At 38.6% G+C, this 22,664-nt stretch overlaps 1 protein-coding gene across 1 annotated transcript in view; it reads left to right on the forward strand.

Moving 5' to 3' along the window:
* Nf1 (neurofibromin 1) overlaps window positions 1-22,664 on the forward strand; it is a 248,403-nt gene that overhangs the window by 93,461 nt on the left and 132,278 nt on the right. The window contains exons 15-27 of the mRNA XM_021212697.2: window positions 5,720-5,799; window positions 7,489-7,612; window positions 9,475-9,636; window positions 11,485-11,734; window positions 12,267-12,340; window positions 12,537-12,620; window positions 13,152-13,592; window positions 13,977-14,116; window positions 14,419-14,541; window positions 15,113-15,196; window positions 16,196-16,312; window positions 16,874-17,055; window positions 17,500-17,711. Coding sequence (XP_021068356.1) covers window positions 5,720-5,799; window positions 7,489-7,612; window positions 9,475-9,636; window positions 11,485-11,734; window positions 12,267-12,340; window positions 12,537-12,620; window positions 13,152-13,592; window positions 13,977-14,116; window positions 14,419-14,541; window positions 15,113-15,196; window positions 16,196-16,312; window positions 16,874-17,055; window positions 17,500-17,711 — 2,073 coding nt within the window. The remainder of the gene's footprint in view (window positions 1-5,719; window positions 5,800-7,488; window positions 7,613-9,474; window positions 9,637-11,484; window positions 11,735-12,266; window positions 12,341-12,536; window positions 12,621-13,151; window positions 13,593-13,976; window positions 14,117-14,418; window positions 14,542-15,112; window positions 15,197-16,195; window positions 16,313-16,873; window positions 17,056-17,499; window positions 17,712-22,664) is intronic.

A 22,664-nucleotide genomic window follows, 5' to 3' on the forward strand; every position in this document is an offset into this window, starting at 1 on the left:
TATTATCCTTTGAAGGGCTGGATTCATTGAAAGATATTGTGTGAATTTGGTTTTGTCATGGAATACTTTGGTTTCTCCATCTATGGTAATTGAGAGTTTAGCTGGGTATAGTAGCCTGGGCTGGCATTTGTGTTGTCTTAGGGTCTGTATAACATCTGTCCAGGATCTTCTGGCTTTCATGATATCTGGTTAGAAGTCTGGTGTAATTCTATTAGGTCTTCCTTTATATGTTACTCGACATTTTTCCCTTACTTATTTATTGTATGGGAGGATGTGTGCATAGCACAGCATCTATGAAGAGGTCAGAGAATAACTTGTAGGAGTTGATTGTTTCTTCCCACCATTGGGTCCCAGGGATTGACCTCTGGTTGTCAGGCTTTTACTGACAGCAGTGTCTTTACTTATCCCGCTCATCAGCTTAGAGTTTACTTGTTTTTTAAATTATCTTTAATCTTTTTTTTTTTTTTTTTTTTTTTAACAGCTCAGTTGTTATCCCCCTCCTGGTCCACCCACCAACAGTTCCTCCTCCCATCTGCCCCTCCCCCAGTTTCCAAAAGGATGTTCCCACCTCCAACCCACCCCAAGTCTCTTGAGGGTTAGTGTGTCTTCTCTCACTGAGGCAAGACCTGGCAGTCCTCTGTTGTATATTTGTCCAGGGCCTCATATCAGCGAGTGTATGCTGCCTGGTTGGTGACTCAGTGTCCAAGAGATCTCAGGGGTCTGGGTTAGTTGAAACTGCTGGTCTTCCTATGGGGTCACCCTCCTCCTCAGCTTCTTCTAGCTTTTCCCTAATTCAACCCCAGGGTCCCCAACTTCAGTGCATTGATTGGGTATCTGTGTCTTGCCGCTTTTTGGGCCTCTTGGAAGGCAGCCATGCTAGGCTCGTGTCTGTAAGCACACTATAGCATCAGTAATAGTGTCAGGCCTTGGAGCCTCCCCTTGAAAGATGGATCCCGATTTGGGCTGGTCACTGGACCTCCTCAGAGTTTACTTTTAAGTGTTATTTTTGTACTGACAACTTAAACATATACCTTTTATTTAAATGAATTTTTTATAATTAACATATACAATTAGTTTAAGACTTAAGAATATATTCAGGGGGCTGGAGAGATGACTCAGCAGTTAAGAGCACTGACAGCTCTTCTGAAGGTCATGTTGGCTCACAACCTTCTGTAAAGGGATCTAGTGCCCTCTCCTGGTGTGTCTGAAGGGAGTGACAGTGTACTTACATATAATAATAAATCACATATATATATAATTTATATATATATGATTATATATATATTTATATAATTTATAATGTATTCAGCCCAGAAAGTTTCCTTTTTGCAGTTAATACTCCTTCCCATGTTCTATACACTTACTGGTCAGATTCTGAAGATGTGGGTTAGTTTTACAAGTTTGTAGTTCTTGAGTAAGATTCATCAAATATGATCTTATTTGTTCACCTCCCTTAAGTTAGGAAAAATTTTTTGACACTCGTGTATTGTCGCACATGTTAGTTCCCTTTTCCTGGTTGTTGATGAATATTGCATTGGCTTGTTCACCAATGGGCTCAATTGGTAGACAACATGCACTACTACTGAATGTCAACCTTGTATTCCTTTGCCGTCCTCTTCTTATCCTGTGTCTTTTCCTTGGCTCCTTTGTAATAATTGATTTGCTTTGTTAATGTAATTAGTTTGCATTTTAGATAAATGAAATAAAGGTTTTTATTTTCAGTTCAGCATAATTGCTGTAACTGTATTGTGTTAGTGGTTGATTTTTCTCAAGGTTCATCCTGTTTTATTCTGTTTAGTGTCCCATTAATATGAATATAGCACAACTCATTTACTCATTTATCTGTTGATGATCATTTGTGTTTTGCTTTTGGCTCTTTAGAAGTACAGCTTTTGCTGGGTATGGTGGTGCATGCCTTCATTCCCAGCATTCAGGAAGCAGAGGCAGTTGTAAATTTGGGGCCAGCCTGGTCTACATGTTGAGTTCCAGGCCAGCCTGTTACAGAATAAGACTCTGTCATCAAAATTGATGATGATGATGATGATGATGAAGGAAAAAAAATTGATAGCCTCTAGGTACACACACACACACACACACACACACACACACACACAATGTGAACAGATTTTTTATTTTTCTTGAGTAAATTCTAACTGACGTAAAAAATCTTACTGTGTGGTCTCACAAGAGACCTAGCATAGCTATAAGAATACTGGAAGAAAGATAGTACAAGCATAGAAAAGTGTAATGTAGTACATAGAAAGTAAAGGTGTCTTATTTATGTGTAAGGATGTGTATCTGTGAATGTGTACACGTGTGTGTGTGTGTGGGTCCCCAGGGAGGCCAGAAGAGGGTATTGGCTCCCTGTAGTTGAAATTACATATAGGTGGTTGGTCACCTACTGAGATGGATGCTAGGAACCAAATGCAAGTGTTCTAGAAGAGCAGCAGCAAATGCTCTTAGCTGCTAAGCCATCTCTCTAGCCCCAGATTCACTGGAGAGAGGGGGAGGGGAGGAAGGAAGGGGGAGGGAGGGAGGGATGTGGGGGGAAAAGAGAGAGAGAGAGAGACAGATCTTGTTACAAAGGTTCAGTCTAGGAAGTAAAAGTGCATGAAGTTACTAAAGCTTCAGGATGTATAAAACACAATGTGTAAAGTGCTATAAAGACAGAAGCTGTTTACAATCCAGAGGCAGTAGTGTTCCTGAGAACTTTTCCTAACATCCGGTAGTAAAGATGGGGTGGGGTTGTTATCATCCAGTAGACTATTACACTGAATTCAGACAGTAATTTTATTTTCCAAGTATAACTGGAAATATTTAACATAGGAGACTTAAAACTATCAAAGTATTGAAACATTATTTTATTGCCGTAGTAGAATTAAGATAGAAATCAGTAAGAAAAAAGTGTATAAATTTTAAAATGTTGATATTGTGTTTTCGTTTACATACTACTGAGTATAATTTAGTGCAACTACCATTAAATGTTATTTTATAATATCAGAGCTAAACATAAATGCTGATAGTTAACTCCTGGTCATAGAGAGAAGTGCACATGTCCACTTACAGAGCACACAAAATGGTCAGCAGTGCAGCTTGTGTTGTGTCTTCCTCCAGAGTGGGCGCCATTCAGATGTGTCAGCCGAGTAGACAATTCCTGTTATACTGATTTAATTGAATTCTTTGCAGTAATGAAAATAAAATGAATTGGATTGGTGACACACTCATTTAATCCCAGCTCTCAGGAGGCAAGAGACAGGAGGCTAGTTATGAGTTCTTGGACAGCCTTATCTACATGGAGAGTTCCAGGCCATCCAGTACTACAGAGTAAGACCCGGTCACTAAAATGATGAAGATGGTGAAGAAGAAGAAAAGAAAAATTGATGGCCTCTAGGTCACTAATACATAAATCTAAGTTGTGAACAGTGTGCATTTTTCTTGAGTAGATTCCAGCTAACGTAAGACAACAACAGTAACAGCAACAACAACAGCAATAACCAAAACCCCCCAAAGAGGCTGGTTTACATAGAGAGTTCCAAGACAGTCAAAGCCACATAGACCCTGTCTGAAAGTAAACTAAACCAGCGTGAGTTCCTGATGAGTGCAGAAACTGGAGGAGTCTCACCGACAGTGAGAATTATCAAAGGCAAAGTGCATTCTGTCGACTCCTTTACACAAAGCTTCACAGGCAGAGCAGCCTGGTGAGGGCAGGCAGAGAGCCGATGCCTGGTGGGCATAAGACAGAGTAGAGCAAAGGGGTGTGTGTGCGTGTGTGTGTGTGTGTGTGTGTGTGTGTGTGTGTGTGTGTGTGTGTAATCATCCTAGAAATTGCTACATTGCTTATATTGTCTTTGGAGGATCTATTCAAATATTTTGATTATTTTCACTTCAATAATCAATTCTTAACATTTCTTGTCTTGTGTATAATATACAATTCAAGATTAAAAAATACATGTATCTTCCTGTAATAGTGTATCAGGAAGACCTTAATTATTCATTAGTAAGAGAATGGGTTTATATTTGAGAGAGTAGTATTTCAACTTGGCATGCTATTAAACATCCATTCAAACTATGTGAACCACTCAGCAGTGTTTGAGAATGCTTAGGAGATACTAGATAAGTGTAATATGTTTGGAGCTTGTTGAAGCTGTCAGTCCCACACTGTGTAGAATTTATTCATCAAGAACAAACCACAATAATAAGGTGTTTCCCAACAAATTGTATCATCTAATGACTTCTTAGCCATCTTTTTAATGTCACTGTGTTCTCTGATACTGGCATGATGACATAAATCACCTTTGAGGTACTTCTCAGGGTATATCTCTGTCAGCTAACACATAGCAGTATGGAAAATTAAAGCAAAGGAGAACATGAAAAGGAATATAATCTCATTGAAATGCAAAAACCTAATAAATTTTTATTCAGATTAAACAAAAAACCTTATTAAACAGAGAATGTGCCACCTAAAAACCCCTAAAATATCCCAGTCTCACCAAATGCCAAACTATTTGTGAGTGACAGGCATAAAGCTGGGATTTGGGTCTTAGCTTCTGTTCTTTGTACTATACCAGAAGACTGCCTTCTCTTCTTTGTATGCATAATATAAAGTCCTTCAAAAACACAGATGTGCTTTGGCAGTTCAACACCCTCCAAAAGAAAACCTCAGTATGCCTTAGGTTCTTTTCTTTTCCCATCAAACACTTTGCCGAAGTTTCTATGATGGGTCTAGAACCCCTGAAGCAGCGGAGCTCATAAAGACTGTGCCCCTGTCTAAGAGCTAAGATGTTACATGTGTTTGTCTTGTCACATGTGTTTGTCTGCAAAGTTCAGATGGAATAAGAGAAAGCAACTGCTTTAAATTCCCAACCAAATTGATGCCACTGTATGAAAAACAATAGAAAACCCTAAAGTACCAGGAAATTGTATCAAGTGTTTGTATAGTAGTGGTAAAACTGAATTGCAATTTGTACTTTTTTTTTTTAATTGCTAACTGTAAGTTATTTATTTGTTTCAGGTAACAGTTCATTGATGTTTTAATAACAGGGGCTTAAAGATCCCATATGTATTTTTACCATGGACCGAATGTACTGAAATGTACAATAGAATTTGCTAGGGAATGGGGAAACACTGTGGAATTGCAGTCTAGCTTGAGCTGGTTTGATGAAAGGGTCTTTGCTTTAATAATCTTGGATAGTTTTAATTTATAAGCTAGCATATTTATATGGAAGTTACTTATTTAAAATGAGTCACTTAATTCCTGCTAGTCTTCATTAACTAAAGTAAACTGTTACTAAATATAAAGTTTGTTTTGTTTTTGCCCCTCTGTCAATTTTAGAAAGTAACTTTTCTGTCTAAAAAGTTTATGTAACAAGGAAGTTAATTTCTGCTGTTTCATTGTGTGGGTTAATATTGCCGTATGTGTTAATTTTAGGGGAGATAATTTATTCTAGAGTTATTAATTATTGAAACCTCGTTGTTTATTTCCTGAAGCAGCTTGGTGTGTGTATATTGTTTTGAGTTCATTCATGGCTCCATGTAGAGTAATGATGGCAGGGGCAGAGGGAGTTAGTTAGTTTGGGGTTGGTATTCTGACTGGCTTTCAAAAACGTGTTTTTCACTGTTCCTAAGACAGACCCAGCTGAGTTTGTTAGCATTTGTAAAACGAGTGCTCCAGTGTTATTTTTCCAAGGCGTTTTCAGTGCCTTCTCTTTGTACATTTCAGGCTTTGCTGGTCCTTCATCAGTTAGAGAGCATCGATCTCTGGAACCCTGACGCTCCTGTAGAGACGTTCTGGGAAATCAGGTACATGGGCTTTCACATTTTAATTTGGTTATTGTCTTTAAATGTTAGCTGTGAGATATTTAGTTCATTCTTATATTTAATTTGAATTGAAAATGTTCAGAGAACTATCACATATTTGTGAAAACGTTTTAAGATGGTGTTAATTTTTGTCAGCTGGCTACACGTTTTTCTACTTCATGTATCATCCTGTGTGGTGCACTTCTAAGCAGTTACAATTGTGTTTGTTGTTTTGAGACAGGGACTAACTATGTAACCTTGGCTAGCCCAGAACTTAACTGTGTAGATCAGACTGGCCTTAAAGTCTAAGAAATCCACTTCCCTCTGCCTCTGGAGTGCTGCATCTAAAGGTGTGTCCTATCATGCCTAGCTATAATTGTGTTTGTTTTGTTTTGTTTTTTAAGTTTATTTATTATTATATTTAAGTACACTATAGCTGTCTTCAGACACACCAGAAGAGGGTGACAGATCTCGTTACAGATGGTTGTGAGCCATTATGTGGTTGCTGGGTTTTGAACTCAGGACCTTCAGAAGAGCAACCAGTGTTCTTAACCACTGAGCCATCTCTCCAGTCCCATAATTGTGTTTTTAATAGATTTTTTCAGTTATAAGACTAAAAGTATTGACATTTTGTAACTTAGCTTTTAATTTTTAAACTAAGCATATAGCTCAGTAGTGCAGTATATGATGTGCATTAAAGGAGTGGTGAGCTAGATCTTTGTCAATCTTCTGTATGTACTAGTGGTTTTGGTGAATTAGCTAAAAACAGGCATATATGTATAAATAAGAAAATATGTATAGGATTTAACTGTCTATTTCTGAAGCCGAGTAGATGGCTTTCTTTAACAAGCATGAGGGCACTATATTAGGAAGATGTAAATCTATAAACCTAGGCCTATGCTATTGTCTCATCATAGACATGGGTGTGTTAGGTATGTGGAGACCGAGTTAAAAATCTAAACTCTAATAATGACATAGTCATTGGAGATATATGTAATTAACTTAACACATCATAAATGCATTTATTTAAATATATATGAAATAGTGCAACATAAAATCAATTTGAATTGTCAGTGAGATATTTTATATTTTTTCATAAAGTCTTCAAAATTTGTAGTGTGTCTTACTACACTACATTTGAAAACACATTTCATTATGGACAAGCTTCATTTAAAGTGCTCAAGTGGTCACACGTGGGCGGCTCATAGCTAAACAGCACAATTGTATAGTATTGTAGAGTATACAGAACAAATTAGCAATCTTGTTCTCTAAAGTATGGGAAATGGACCAGGTGTCAGGTGTCTTGGCTCACACATTCTGTTGTGAGTCTGTACTTTCACATTTGGAGCCAGAAAGCAGTTACAGCCTGGGAATGAGGGACTATGGCTGTGTTCTGTTGAAACTTCCTTTATAGACGTGAGAGGCATGGCAGCAGTTTTTAGGCCCTGCCTCCAGGCTACTCGTGCTATGCAGGCTTTGCTGTGTGTGTGAATTTATAATTTTTCTGATCCCCACTGCAAGGATAGAATTTTTTTTAAATGTGTTGTTATTAACATTTGGATAAAACCTGTAAACAAGTAAAACTAAGCCTCTAAACGTACATCTACTATGAAATATGTCACGTTATGTATGATTATGTATATGTATTAGGTTCTTGATGATTTTGTAACAATGAACTTTTTGTTACTGCAGCTCACAAATGCTTTTTTACATCTGTAAGAAATTAACTAGCCATCAAATGCTTAGTAGCACAGAAATTCTCAAGTGGTTACGGGAAATTCTGATCTGCAGAAATAAATTTCTTCTTAAAAATAAGGTAAGCACAGTGACTTTTTTTTTTTTTTTTTGTTTTGTTTTTTTGAGACAGGGTTTCTCTGTGTAGCCGTGGCTGTCCTGGAACTCACTCTGTAGACCAGGTTGGCCTCAAACTCAGAAATCAGACTGCCTCTGCCTCCCAAGTGCTGGGACTACAGGTGTGCACCACCACTGCCCGGCTGTACAGTGACATTCTTAAATTAGAAATATCCCGATAGTAAGGAGATGTGTTAGTTTTCATTTTACTGCTATGATAAACACCAGGACCAGCAACTTGGGTTGGGTGTATTTGGCTTACATGTCTTGATGGCAATCCATCATTGGGGGAAGCCAAGACAAGGAACTAAAGCAGAGGCCATGAAGGAGCACTGCTTACTGGTTTGCTCTTTGGCTTGCTCATTATACAACCCAGGACCACTGGGTGATAATTGCCGACAGTGGACTGAGCTCTCCCGCATCAGTCATTAATCGAGAAAATGTCCCACAGACTTGTCACCAGGCCAGCCTGAAGGAGTCATCCTTTTAATTAAGGTTCCCTTTCTAAGATTACTCTAGCTTGTAGCCAGGTAACAAAAGGCTAACCAGCGCAGAACAAGTTAAAAAGGTTTTATTAGCTGGATTATATCCTACTTCAGCTCCTCCCTCAATGAAGTACTTAAGAGAAGTGGAAGTACAGAAGGTATGATCTGGTAGTCCAGCATTTAAATATTCTAGGTTTTGAGTTGGTAAATGGAAGGTTAATGAATTCTAGTTGACTTAAGTAAGATTCTGGGTCAGGCCTATGAAGAGTAGAGGCTACTGTAATCAAAGATGCCTCAAATAGTGTTTTCTCTTTATTTTTAAGTCCTCATGACTTGGCTTTCGGAGCTAAGCTAGTCTGGGAAATAATCTTTAAAAAGCTGAAGGGCAGAAGTTGTAAATTTAAGTTAAATTTGTATGTCTCCCCTAAAGTTATTTGTCTGTTAACTGGGTATGGTAGCACATGCCTATAATTCTAGTACTGTTGAGGCCAGCCTGAGCAGAGTGGATTCCAGGCCAGCCTGGACTACACATTGAGATGTTGTTTCAAACAAGGCCTGAGGATGTATCTTAATAGTGGAGCACTCAGGTTCTGTAGAGTTAGGGATGATTTTATCTTTTGAAAAAAGATCAGGAATCGTTTTTTAATTAGAATACAATTTTTTGGTCCTGAACTGTTGAAACATTGAAGTTCTGGGGAACAGGAAAGAACCTAACGTTTCTTTTAACATGTAATTTTTATAATCAATTTCAAGGTTTTTCTATTATAACATAATTTGAAGAATACTTGATTTAATTAATTTTTATCCAGGCCTAGAATTATAGCTATAAGAAACCTTACCAAGCATCTTGATACAATTTTATTTAGAGGAATGCTGATGGAGAGGTAAGGTTATTTGTATCTGGCTTATATTGTGTTTATGTCACAGAACAAAGTTTGTCCTGAAGATTTTAGACTTAAGAATTTTGTGTCTTTGGCATATTGCCTAACATGGTCACTGTTAGTAATCTAGTAGTGAATCAGAGGTACTCTGTAAGGGCTGGCGAAATAACTCAGCAGTGCTAATTATCCTGACAAGGCAAAACTGTAATCTATAGATTGATAAAGTGCTACCATTTTCTTATAATAGATTTTACATAATCATCTAAATTGTACTTGGTTTGGAGGTTAGACAACTGAGAGGTGTTTGAAAGAAAGATAGTGCACAATCCTTATTTACCACAATGGGTTAATGAATGTTTCTAAAGGTAAAGCTTTTGGAGAGGAAGGTTTCCCAGGGCTGCCTTAAATAGAAAGTCAGTTCACACTACTCTCTCAGTGCCATCGCTGCTTCTTCTTTCTAGCAGGCAGATAGAAGTTCCTGTCATTCTCTCTACCTTTATGGAGTAGGATGTGAAATGCCTGCTAGTGGCAATACCACTCAGACGTCAGTTGATCATGATGAGTTCCTACGTACCTGCACTCCTGGAGCATCTCTGCGGAAAGGAAAGGGGAATTCCTCAATGGTAGGTAGCTTCCTCTGTAACTCTCCCGTATCATCATCTTTGCCCTACTTTTCTAAGTGGATGTTGGTAACTTTCGATTAAATAATTTAGCACATTAGTTGCAGACTGCTCGGAATTTAGTTGTATTGCTGCTCACTGTGGAACCCTGGGCAAATTTTTCACGACTCTGTGCCTTAGTTTCTTAGATTACAAGAGGTGATAGCAGGACATGGTGGAATACACCTATAATCTTAGTGTTGCAGAGGCTGAGGCAAGAGGATCATAAGTAGAGTTTTTGTTTTGTTTTTTAAAGACAGGATATCACTGAATAGCTCTGGCTATCCTGTAACTTACTGTGGACAAAGGTTGGCCTCAAATTGAGATATCTGCCTGTACCACCATGCCCAGCCTTTCAGCCTTTTAAGTTTTCCTTTTTTTTTTTTTAAGTGTGTATGGGTGCTTTGCCTACCTGTATATCTATGCACTCATGTATATCTGATGTCCACAGAGGCCAGAAGAGGGCTTCTGATCCCATGAACTGGAATCACGGGTGGTTGTGAGCTGCCTTGTGAGTGCTGGGAAGCAAACCCCGTTCTCTGGAAGGGCAGGCATTGCTCTTAGTGGCCTTAACCATTGGTTTATCCCTCTGTCCCAGAGGGGACAAGTTTAAAGGTAGGTTTACATAGTAAGACTGTCTTCCACAAAATCAATAATCAGAAAGCAATTAATAATAATAGTTAATAACAAATAATAAAACCAGTATGATTGTTGCTCCAGAGTTTTGAGGATTCGAGTAGGTAAAATGTAAATAGCACATGATTATTTGACACTATAGCTGACCACTATAATCATTTTTTTTTGTGTGTGTGAAAAAGTCTATTCAGATGTAGAAGTTGAATTAAAGGAGGTTCAAATTAATTATAATTAAAACACAGTATTTTGCTTAATTTTTGGATAATTGTTGCTAAGATGTTATTTCTTTTTCTCTTTTGGCTTTTATTTTTATTTATTTATGTATACATACATGTATATATGTATTGACACAGTCTTGCTTTGTAGCACAGGCTAGCCTTGAATTCGCTGTAATCCTCCTGCTTCACCCTTGCACATACTGTAATTAAGGGCAGTCGTGCTTGGCAAGGTTTACATTTGTAGACTAAGTCCCAAATATGCCAGGCTGGCTTTGGTCCTCTTGCCAATTCCACACAAGTGAGATTATAGATTTGTATTGCTATGTCCAGCAGGACATTTATTTCTGTAAATGTCCTTAAAACATAAATCAAAATATGAGCAGAATTATGAAATCATTATGGAAGGTTTTGTCTTTCAGACAGAGCCTTGTTATGCTTACGTTTCACTGTAGCCTGTTGAGGCAGAAACCTCAATGAGCCCTGTAGCAGCTGCAGTGTGTGCTTCGCCTGTGTCCTTGGCATTGGCTTTCTAAGTGTTTTTGCTGTCTTTGTGCCTCAGTGTTAGTTTGTGGGTCATTGTTTCAGCCAGTACTTCCGGGTGTTTGTTTCTTCCCTATAGGAAGCAGTGCTCGCTGTTGCTTCCTCTTCCTTTGTCAATATGGTTGACCCACAAGTGGATCAATTTTACTGCATTGGACTCTCTGTGTCTTAATCGTATATTTGTTACAGACTATCTGCATTTCTGGAATCTAGGATAATATCTATTCCAATTGAAATGAGTACCATTATAGGAACCATATATTGGTTCACATCTGATTTAGAGTAAGGTACATCAGAAAAAGATCTTATTATTAAAAAGGTAAATTCTTATTTATTTTGTGTGCTATGGTAGATGGTACATTGTTCAGTTTGTAAATACAGTCATCTGAGTTGCAGATACATCCCTCCTTCCTCCCAGGATAGCACAGCAGGGTGCAGTGGAACCCCACCTATATGCCGGCAAGCCCAGACCAAGCTAGAAGTGGCCTTATACATGTTTCTGTGGAATCCGGACACTGAAGCTGTTCTGGTTGCTATGTCCTGTTTCCGCCACCTCTGTGAAGAAGCAGATATTCGATGTGGAGTGGATGAAGTGTCAGTACACAACTTCTTGCCCAACTATAACACATTCATGGAATTTGCCTCAGTCAGCAATATGATGTCAACGGGTAAATGTGGCTCTTTTTTTTTTCCCCCCCTCTTTTTTTAACCATGTTACTTTGACTGACATCTAATTATTTTTACAGTGGAGTCTATTTAAAGAACAGTTTGAAAGTTTTCAGGGCAAATTCATACGGTTTACTTGAGATCCTTTTCTGAACAAGGTAGATGTAATTCAGTGGCATTTGAAATAGAAATTTTACTGAATTTTTAATATGCAAACTTATTGGTAACTGGCACTGTAAGTTGATGTTAGTTATAGATTCTAGAAATTACTCTGCTTGAATTATAAATGGGGAGATTTTAAACACCCGGGCATGTGTTTCCGTAGACATAGGTGGGAAGATGGCTGTTTTATGTCATAGACCTTTTGGAGTTGGGGATCAGTAAATACTCTTGCAGAGGTCGGTGAGAACACGTGTTCGCCTCGGTTGTCAGAATCATTTGTTTCATTCCTTTGCTCTGCTCTGTGTGGGGCAGGCTCCCAGGTGTGAAGATGGCTCTGAACACTAACTGGGTTTGCTTGCTGTCTTTGCTTAGGAAGAGCAGCACTTCAGAAAAGAGTGATGGCCCTGCTCAGGCGCATTGAGCACCCTACTGCAGGAAACACTGAGGTATGGCCTCAGCAGCTGCAGCACCTCCCCCTCCCTATGTTACAAGCCTCCTGTTAGCTATGTGATCAGAACAACTTGAGAAGCAAATCTGACTTATGTGCATATTACAAGTAGGGTATCCTCAGAACCTGCATTACATGTTGACTTTGAATTCACCCCTAAAGTTGCTCCCTAGTGATAATTGACTTCATTTTAGGCTTGGGAAGATACACATGCAAAGTGGGAACAGGCTACAAAATTAATCCTTAACTACCCAAAAGCCAAAATGGAAGATGGCCAGGTGAGTTTTTTTTTTCAGTGAATTTTTGTGTATTAATAGATCTGTTGCTTCACTTAAGTAATCCTTTATGAGCTACGAAGAGTAGGATATTATATAGAGTTGTTTTAAGAATACTTGTGGTCCGTCTGTGTCTGTTTGCCTAATCTTGTAGCTATTAGCCACATGTATCTGTTAGAATGTAACTTTTAACTCATTTAATTAAACAAGTTAGACTTACTTTTTCAATTTTACAGTAGCCAAGGTTCAGTATTTATTTACTCAGTTGGATAGTAGAGATGTAAAAGGTTACATGACTACAGGAATATTAAATAGCTCTGCTAGAAACCACTTAGCTGAGAGACCATAGATACACATACAGGTAAAACATTTATACACATAAAACTAAAATTAAAAAATAAATATGTATATGGTAGTTTCAAGTTTTTAATATAAAATATACTTTTTCTACTGGTAGAAATGGATAACAGTAATTTGTAAGATTTTTATTCAGTCTATGTTGAATTCTTGCTTTTCACAAAATGTTGTGTTTAGGCTGCAGAAAGTCTTCATAAGACCATTGTTAAGAGACGGATGTCCCATGTCAGTGGAGGAGGCTCCATAGACTTGTCTGACACAGACTCCCTACAGGAATGGATCAACATGACTGGCTTCCTTTGTGCCCTTGGTGGGGTGTGCCTGCAACAGAGAAGCAGCTCTGGCCTAGCAACATACAGCCCTCCTATGGGTGCTGTCAGTGAACGCAAAGGGTCTATGATTTCTGTAATGTCTTCTGAAGGGAATATTGATTCACCTGTCAGCAGATTTATGGACCGGCTTCTGTCCTTAATGGTGTGTAACCATGAGAAAGTGGGGCTTCAGATACGGACCAATGTGAAGGACCTGGTGGGTCTGGAGTTGAGTCCTGCTCTGTATCCAATGTTGTTTAACAAACTGAAGAATACCATCAGCAAGTTTTTTGACTCTCAAGGACAGGTGAAGTCTTCCCCACTTTGTTTTTTACCCTTCTTTATGAATACAATAATAGTTTGAAATAAATCAAGACTCTTTCTTTCAAATTATTTAAATTATATACCAACATGATAATTCACTTACATCTTTAAAAACTTTCATAATTACAGAAAAAAATTCATGTAATCTAGGGATCAACCTGCTTCTCAAGAACTCAGGCCTGTGGGTATGCCTGGAGTTATGAATAATGGATATGTGCCTTCGTACCTCTGTGTATCTGTGTGTTTGTTTATTTGCCTGTGGTGTTCCTGCATGTGATGATTACGTCAGTTTCATTGTCCTGGTCATGTTGTCTGTTCATTGATGTAAGATCGCTAATGGGCTGTGTTTTTGGTTGTGCGTGTGTAGGTATTATTAAGTGACAGCAATACTCAGTTTGTAGAGCAAACCATAGCCATAATGAAAAACCTACTGGATAATCACACTGAAGGCAGCTCTGAGCATCTGGGACAAGCGAGCATTGAGACAATGATGCTAAATCTGGTCAGGTAAGTATTCTGTTCTGGTAAACATTCTGTTCTGAATCACAGCAGAGTCTTGTTTTAAGAGGTAAGACCTCATATGCACCGATAATGGGGATGATGAAATAGTTTGCCATTTTTTTACTACATACCCAGTGTGACTATGGCAATAAGATAATCAGAAGTTGTATATGTTCCTACCTAAGTAAAATTTAAATATTATTCATGTCTAAAGTTACATTTACTTAATTTTGCTTAAAGATTAAATTTGGAATACCTTATCTTTTGTCCATATCTGATCTTTTTTTTTTTATTCCATGTTTAATTAGATACGTTCGTGTTCTTGGGAATATGGTCCATGCAATACAAATAAAAACAAAATTGTGTCAGTTAGTTGAAGTCATGATGGCAAGAAGAGACGACCTCTCGTTTTGTCAAGAGATGAAATTTAGGTGAGTTCTCAGAAGAACAAAGCAGGGTCTTATAAATATTACGTTAAACAAAGTGTAGAAAAATAGCAAGGCTTGTTGTACGGGGAGGGGAGGGAGGTACATATTTGCACATATTTGTTTTTTCTGATTATCTTAACCAACTTTCTCAAAGCTCTGTGCCCATAGGCATTTGTTTTTCTGTTTTGTTTTCAGTCTTTCTTTTTAAAAAAATTCTCCCCTTTCCTGGAACTAATTAACTTATGGGCACTAAAAGTTTCTGTTTCCACATTGCAAAGGGACAGTGCAAAGAACCAGCATCCGAATTGTATCTGTGTCCTTCTGATTTTTAGTCCATCACCCCTGATAGTGTTATCTGTTCTATAAAGTCACACTAGACCCATCAGCTGCTTGCCCTAGTAGAGCACTGTTTTGGTTATCAGCATATACCTACAGTTCCTTCAGTCAGAAAGCTAAGGCAAAAGTTCAAGGTCAGTCTGGGCTATACAACTATACAACTAAAACTTTTGTCTAAATAATCAGTAAATTATGTGTTAAAAACTTACTTGCTCTTTTCCTTTTTGTCATTCTGCAGGAATAAGATGGTAGAATATCTAACAGACTGGGTTATGGGAACATCAAACCAAGCAGCAGATGATGACATAAAATGTCTTACAAGGTAAAATAAAACAGAACAAAAATGGACAGAGAGAGAGAGGGAGGGGAAGGAAGGAGGCGGTTTTTAAAGTTCTATCATGTTTTCCTTTACTCAGGAACACCAGTACAGAGATAGCTGTTAGTTGTGTTCCGTTGTTTTGTAGGTGGTAAGCTTTTGCATTTGAGATATTTAAAGTTCCTTTTATTATTTTAATGGAAGGACTTTTAGTTGAAGCATGTGAGATAGTCTTAGGAAAGTGGTATTAGCTTAGGAAGTATGGTTAGCAGTGACTGAGAGAAGATACATAAAGCATTAGGCTCTATGACTTTAGGTAAAAACATTGATTGAGGAACATAATTATGATGAGTCTTTAAGGCGTAATTGCTTAGGTGCTGTAATGACAGATGATTGATATATATCAGAAATGGTAACTGTGATTGGATGATAATTTCATCCATTTTTCTGTTCAGGTATGACTTGATAATACATACTATTTGCTGATTGGTTGATTAATTGAGTTTCTTACTTCCATCATCATCATCATCATCATCATCAGTTTATCCATTTGGCCACTTATTCATTTATTTATTGATGGTGTTTCAAGACAGAGTTTCTCTGTGTAGCTCTGGCTTGGAACTCACTCTGTAGACCAGGCTGGCCTAGAACTCAATGACCCACCTGCCTCTCTGCCTCCGGAGTGCTGGGATTAAAAGCATGCACCACCATTGCTTGTCGAGTTTTTTCATTTTTATATTGTGATGTTGGAGCTTGAACCCAAGACTTGTAGATGCTAAACTGGATTACATTCTTAGCCCCATAGTTTTGATTTAACGAAGATATTATGCTTAAGATTACTTATTCGTAAGTTTCCCCACCAGTTTGAGGTCTTTGTGTGTGTGTTCTGAGCTTGATATATTTACTGATGTTATTTAGGTTGTATTTATAGTGTACTTAGTGAAGAAGAGAGCGCCTTAGGTTCATGTCTAAAAGGCTCATAGTTTCTAAATAACTTTTTTTTAGAGATCTGGACCAAGCAAGCATGGAAGCAGTAGTTTCTCTCCTCGCTGGTCTTCCACTGCAGCCCGAAGAAGGAGACGGGGTGGAGCTGATGGAGGCCAAATCACAGTTATTCCTTAAGTAAATGTCAGCCACCAAAAACCAGAGCAAAACGCAGATACAACTTCCTCCTCCATAGCAGTGTAACCAAAGTAGCTAATTATTATATTTAAAAGTAGACCTAATTGCTTCTAATTGTGGCCATTGACTGCTCTCATGAAGATAACATGTCTACTTGTGAAAAGACAGAACCAAGATAGAAAAATAATTTGTGTCGAGGTTTTTAAAGAAAACAGTGGGATAGTTGAAATTTTCCTTGTAATGAGTATAGATTGCCTGTTAAGTCATTTAAAATGACAATTTCTAAACAGTTTGGACCATGAGTTTTGTAGCTAAATATTAAAACTGACTTTTGCCAGCAAACATGGCACATTTTCTGGGTTTATGTCAGGAAATGAGCACTGTACTTTGTCAGGATAAAATAATGCTACCAGCAACTCAATAACGAGCCACATTGACTTCTGACCCCAGTATTATAAAAGCAGATGCTCACAGTGGCCCATATAATCACTCAGAATGCATGGTTAGCTTGCTGGTTGGTGTGGCCTTCACTGTGTAAAGGTCAGTCTCTGTATTTTCCAGGTACTTCACATTATTTATGAACCTTTTGAATGACTGTAGTGAAGTTGAAGATGAAAATGCACAAACAGGTGGCAGGAAACGTGGCATGTCTCGGAGGCTGGCATCCCTGAGGCACTGTACAGTGCTTGCAATGTCAAACTTACTCAATGCTAATGTGGACAGTGGACTCATGCACTCCATAGGTGAGATCAAATGAAAGCTACACAAAAAACTGGCCTAGCATGGTGCACAACTTTAATCCCATTAACTAGGAAGAAGGAAAAAGAAGATCTCTTATGAGTTCAAGGTCAGCCTGGTCTACACAGTGAGTTCCAGGACAGCCAAGGCTACACAGAGAAACCGTGTCTCTAAACAGACAAACAAGCAAGCAACCAAACAGAACCAAAACAGAAATATAAACGCTAGAGAGCTGGGCTGGAAGGATGGCTCAGTGGTTTACAGGACTGGCTGTTCTTCCATGGGACCTAGGTGTAATTCCCAGGCCTCTGTGCTAACCAGGCAGACATAAGGCATGCAAAACACTCATACACAGAAAACATAAGAATCTAGAGTTGACATAACATGCAAAATGAAAATTGCTTCATTCAGGCTGTGGTGGTAAATTTGCATCTGTCTATCCTCATCAGGCTTAGGTTATCACAAGGATCTTCAGACAAGAGCTACATTTATGGAAGTTCTGACAAAAATCCTTCAACAAGGAACAGAATTTGATACGCTTGCGGAAACAGTGTTGGCAGATCGATTTGAGAGACTTGTGGAACTGGTCACAATGATGGGAGACCAGGGAGAACTCCCTATAGCTATGGCTCTTGCCAATGTGGTCCCTTGTTCTCAGTGGGTAAGTTCATTGAGAAAGTCGGGAAATAGAATGCCTGACATGTAGCTATTGCTTCAACAAATAAGTATCTTCATAAATGTTTATTAAGTGAATTGACAAAAAAATACATAATGGAGAGCTGAGACTGTAGCTCATTGGTAGAATGCTTCCCCTAGCACCAGAGAAAGTCCATCATGATTGTGCTTGCCTGTAATCTCAGCACTTGGAGGGTGAAAGCAGAAGGTTCAGAAGGTCAAGGTCCTCCTTGGTTAGATAGTGAGTTTCAGGCCACTTGGAGCACTATAAGACTGTCTAAAAAAAATAGTTGACCAACTTGAGTCATTAAACCTTTTTTCTTAATGTGTTTTGTTTCTAACTGTAGAGAAGTGGTTGGTATTCCTACCCCTGACTAGTTCTTTCTTTACAACCCAGTGAAAAAAGTTCATGTAATCACCAATGGGAAGAAATGTGAAACACTGATGTTTTTTATCTTTACATAGTATATAAAGTAATTAGTGAACCTAACTTTAAGTTGTTAATAATACTAAATCTATAATGTGCGATTTTTGCTCGATAACTATCTCTGCTTTATGCATCTTAATTTTTACTTGAAGTATTACATTATCATTGGCATTTGAAATTTGCACTTGAAAGCATGCTGGATATGGTCGTACACACTTATCATTCTAGCACGTAGCATGTGGAGGCAAGAGAGTGAAGACTCAGAAGTCATCTTTGACTACAGAGCGAGTTCAAGGCCAGCTTGGGCTGCATATAAGTCTGTGTCTCCAAACAAAATGGACTGATAAAATACCATAGACATACATGACTATTTGTCCATCTACATTTATTTTGTATTCTGGGGATTGCTGTCAGGGCCTTACTTGTTAGGCAAGTGCTTTATCGCTGAGCTGCACCCTCTGCCCATCAAATGATAACATTCTTAGTAATACATTTGAAAACGTTGAGGAAGCTTTGTTCATTTTCATTTTAAAAGCCATGTGGATCCCTGTATTTTTGCTTATACCTTTAATTCCAGTAGGGAGAGGCAGAGGCAGGCAGATCTCTATGAGTTCATGGTCAGCCTGGTCTACCTGGTAAGTTCTAGGCCAGCCATAGCTTACCTAGTGAATCCCTGTCTTTTTCCCCCTCCTTTCTTAAAGTCATATGGATATTTTATCAAAAGAGGAAGGAAGGAAGGAAAAAAGACTTCAGTAAGAGTAAACTACTAATTATTAAAACCTTAGTTTTTAGATTGGGAAAGGATTTTTACCAATCCTAAATCTGATAGAGGACTAATATCCAATATATACAAAGAGCTCAGGAAGCTGGACTCCAGAAATTCAAATAACCCCATTAAAAATGGGGTACAGAGCTAAACAAAGAATTCTCAACTGAGGAATACCAAGTGGCTGAGAAACACCTGAAAAAATGTTCAACATCCTTAGTCATCAGGGAAATGCAAATCAAAACAAACCTGAGATTCCATCTCACTCCAGTCAGAATGGCTAAGATTAAAAAAATTCAGCTGACAGCAGATGCTGGCGAGGTTGTGGAGAAAGAGGAACACTTCTCCATTGCTGGTGGGATTGCAAGCTTGTACAACCACTCTGGAAATCAGTCTGGCGGTTCCTCAGAAAATTGGACATAGTACTACCAGAGGATCCAGCAATACCTCTTCTGGGCATATACCCAGCAGATCTTCCAACTGGTAATAAGGACACATGCTCCACTATTTTCATAGCAGCCTTATTTATAATAGCCAGAAGCTGGAAAGAACCCAGATGTCCCTCAATAGAGGAATGGATACAGAAAATGTGGTACATTTACACAATGGAGTACTACTCAGCTATTAAAAACAATGAATTTATGAAATTCTTGACCAAATGGATGTATCTGGAGGATATCATCCTTAGGTAACCCAATCACAAAAGAAGTCACTAGATATGCACTCTCTGATAAGCGGATATTAGCCCAGAAACTTAGAATACCCAAGATACATTTTGCAAAACACAAGAAAACCAAGAAGGAAGACCATTGTGTGGATACTTCACATCTCTTTAGAATAAGGCACAAAATACCCGTGAAAGGATATAGGTACAGAGACAAAATTTAGAGCTAAGATGAAAGGATGGACTATCCAGAGACTACCCCATCCGGGGATCCATCTCATCATCAGCCACCAAACCCAGATACTAATGCACATGCCAGCAAGATTCTGCTGAAGGGACCCTGATATAGCTGGTTTTTTTGTGAGGCTATGCCAGTGCCTGGCAAACACAGAAGTGGATGCTTACAGTCAGCTATTGGATGAAGCACAGGGCCCCCAATGGAGGAGCTAGAGAAAGTACCCAAGGAGCTGAAGGGAGATGCAACCCTGTAGGTGGAACATCAATATGAACTAACCAGTACCCCCTGAGCTTGAGTCTCTAGCTGCATATGTAGCAGAAGATGGCCTAATTGGCCATCATTGGGAAGAAAGGCCCCTGGGTCTTGCAAACTTTATATGACTCAGCACAGGGGAAGGCCAGGGTCAAGAAGTTGGAGTGGGTGGGTAGAGGTGCAGGGGCAGGGGGAGGGTATGGGGAACTTTCAGGATAGCATGTGAAATGTAAATAAAGAAAATAATAATAATAAAAAAATATTAGTTTTTGCTTAAAAGCTGTAATGAGAGGGTGAGGAACTGGAAACTGGTTCAGGAGTCTTCCAGAAGTCTGGATTGGATTCTCAGCTCACATGGTCACTTCATAACCACTTGTCAGTCCTGTTTTAGGGGATTGGGTGCTCTCTTTGGCCTCCCTAGGCAAAACAACCATTTACATAAAATTAACAACAACAAAAATCAAGGAAACCTACCAGTAGCAGAGGCTTGAAGGGTGGGTTGGTGGTTAAGAGTGTTTGCTGCTCTGTAAAAGAAGTGGAGCTGCGATCCCAGCACCCTTCCAACAGCTGTAAACACATGCTGACTAGCACCAAGAGGCCTGCCTGTGCAGTACCAGTGCACACGTGTACTCATGTGCACGTGCATTGAAAATACACAGTTAAAAACAGAGAGCCTGTGAGATGGTGGTTTTTATATCTGAAAATAAAGCTCATATTCTTTGCCCTATAATCCCGCACTTCACCTGGGCCCCGCCTTATCTGTCTTCGGCTGATGCTGAGGCTCCTCTCTGTGTTCACCTCAAATGTGCTAACTCTGTCCCTGCCCTGGAGTACCCGTGCTGCGGCTTTCTGCAATACTTCTGTGGTTGTTTGGATTTGATTCAGTTTGGTATTAGTAGAATTATTTAACATGAGCTCTATCCTCTTAGCAAGTTTGTTTGTTTGCTTACTTGCTTTATGACAAGGGATGGTCTCACCTTGTGGGCTCTGGCTGGCCTGAAACTCACTGTGTAGACAGGATGGCTTCCGACTAGAGATCCTCTGCCTCTGTTTTCCAAATACTGGGGCACAGGCATGCATCTCCACAGCTGACTTACTTACAATTGTACTTTTATGCCCATTTATTAGCAATACTCCTAAATTATTTTCTTCAAACCTAAAATTTTTTCACACATCTTCAAATGTATTATCAGTAAATATTACGAACTTTTTAGCATTTAACTGTAATTAAAAGTCATTTAGTAGTTTTCTTAATGAAGAGTGAAGGTCTCGTGAAGCAACCTAGTGGTAGAGTTCTGATCTAGCATGCATGAGAACCCAATCTTGATCCCTCCTAACACAAGAAAACAAATGTTGCTGTAAGTCTGTGAAGCTTTGACAACTATTTCTAACCTTTATATCACGTGACTTAAAATACCTTTTTTTTTCTTTTTCTTTTTCTTTCTCTTTCTCTTTCTCTTTTTTTCTTTTTCTTTTTCTTTTTCTTTTTCTTTTTCTTTTTCTTTTTCTTTTTCTTTTTCTTTTTCTTTTTCTTTTTCTTTTTCTTTTTCTTTCTTTTAGTTTTTTGAGACAGGGTTTTTTTGTGTAATAGCCCTGGCTGTCCTGGACTTGCTGTGTAGACCAGGCTGGCCTCAAACTCAAAGAGATCTCTGCCTGCCTCTGTCTCCTGAGTACTAGGGTTAAAAGCATACACTACCATTCCTGGCTTGACTTAAAAATACCTCTTATGTATTTACTTTTTTGGAGCTAGGATCTCTGGTATAGCCTAGCTGGCCTGGAATTCATTGTGCAGAACCGGGATATCACCTCAAATGCGCAAAGTTTCTCAGCCTCCTGTGCAGGGATTAAAGGCACCCAACATCATACCTCGCCTCAATTACTTAAAATTCTTTTTGAGATGTTATTTATTCTATTTCATATATATAGGTATTTTGCCTGCATGCATGTTTGTGCACCATGTGTATAAAGTGCCCAAAGGGGCCAGAAGTGGCTGTTAGATGCCCTGAAATTGAAGTTAAAACAGTTCTAACTGCATGTGGGTACTAGGAATTGAACTTGGGTCCTCTCAAAGAGCAGTCAATGCTCTTAACTGCTGATCTAGTCCCCCAAATTATGTTTTTTTCTTTGGCAGTTTCATACATGTAAACAATCTCTCTTGATCATATGCACCAGTGTTTCTCAACCTTCCTAATGCTGTGACTCTTTAATACAGTTCCTCATGTTGTGGTAACCACAAACCATAAAATAATTTTCATTGCTACTTCATAACTATAGTTTTGCTATTGTTATGAGTAGTAATATAAATAATATGCATGATATCTGATATGTAACCCCTATGAAAGGATCATAAGATCCTCAAAGGGGTCTCAACCCATGGGTTGAGAACTGCTGATATATACCCTTGGCTCCCCACTTTCTTTCTTTTATTTTTTTTTCTTTTCTAAACTTTTATCTGCATTTATTTGATGCTGAATTTATTCCTGGGCCATGAGTTTTTTTTTTTTTTTTTTTTTAAAGATTTATTTATTTATTATATGTAAGTACACTGTAGCTATCTTCAGATACTCCAGAAGAGGGTGTCAGATCTTGTTA

Source organism: Mus pahari, chromosome 14, assembly GCF_900095145.1.
Source record: "Mus pahari chromosome 14, PAHARI_EIJ_v1.1, whole genome shotgun sequence".
Lineage (NCBI taxonomy): Eukaryota > Metazoa > Chordata > Mammalia > Rodentia > Muridae > Mus > Mus pahari.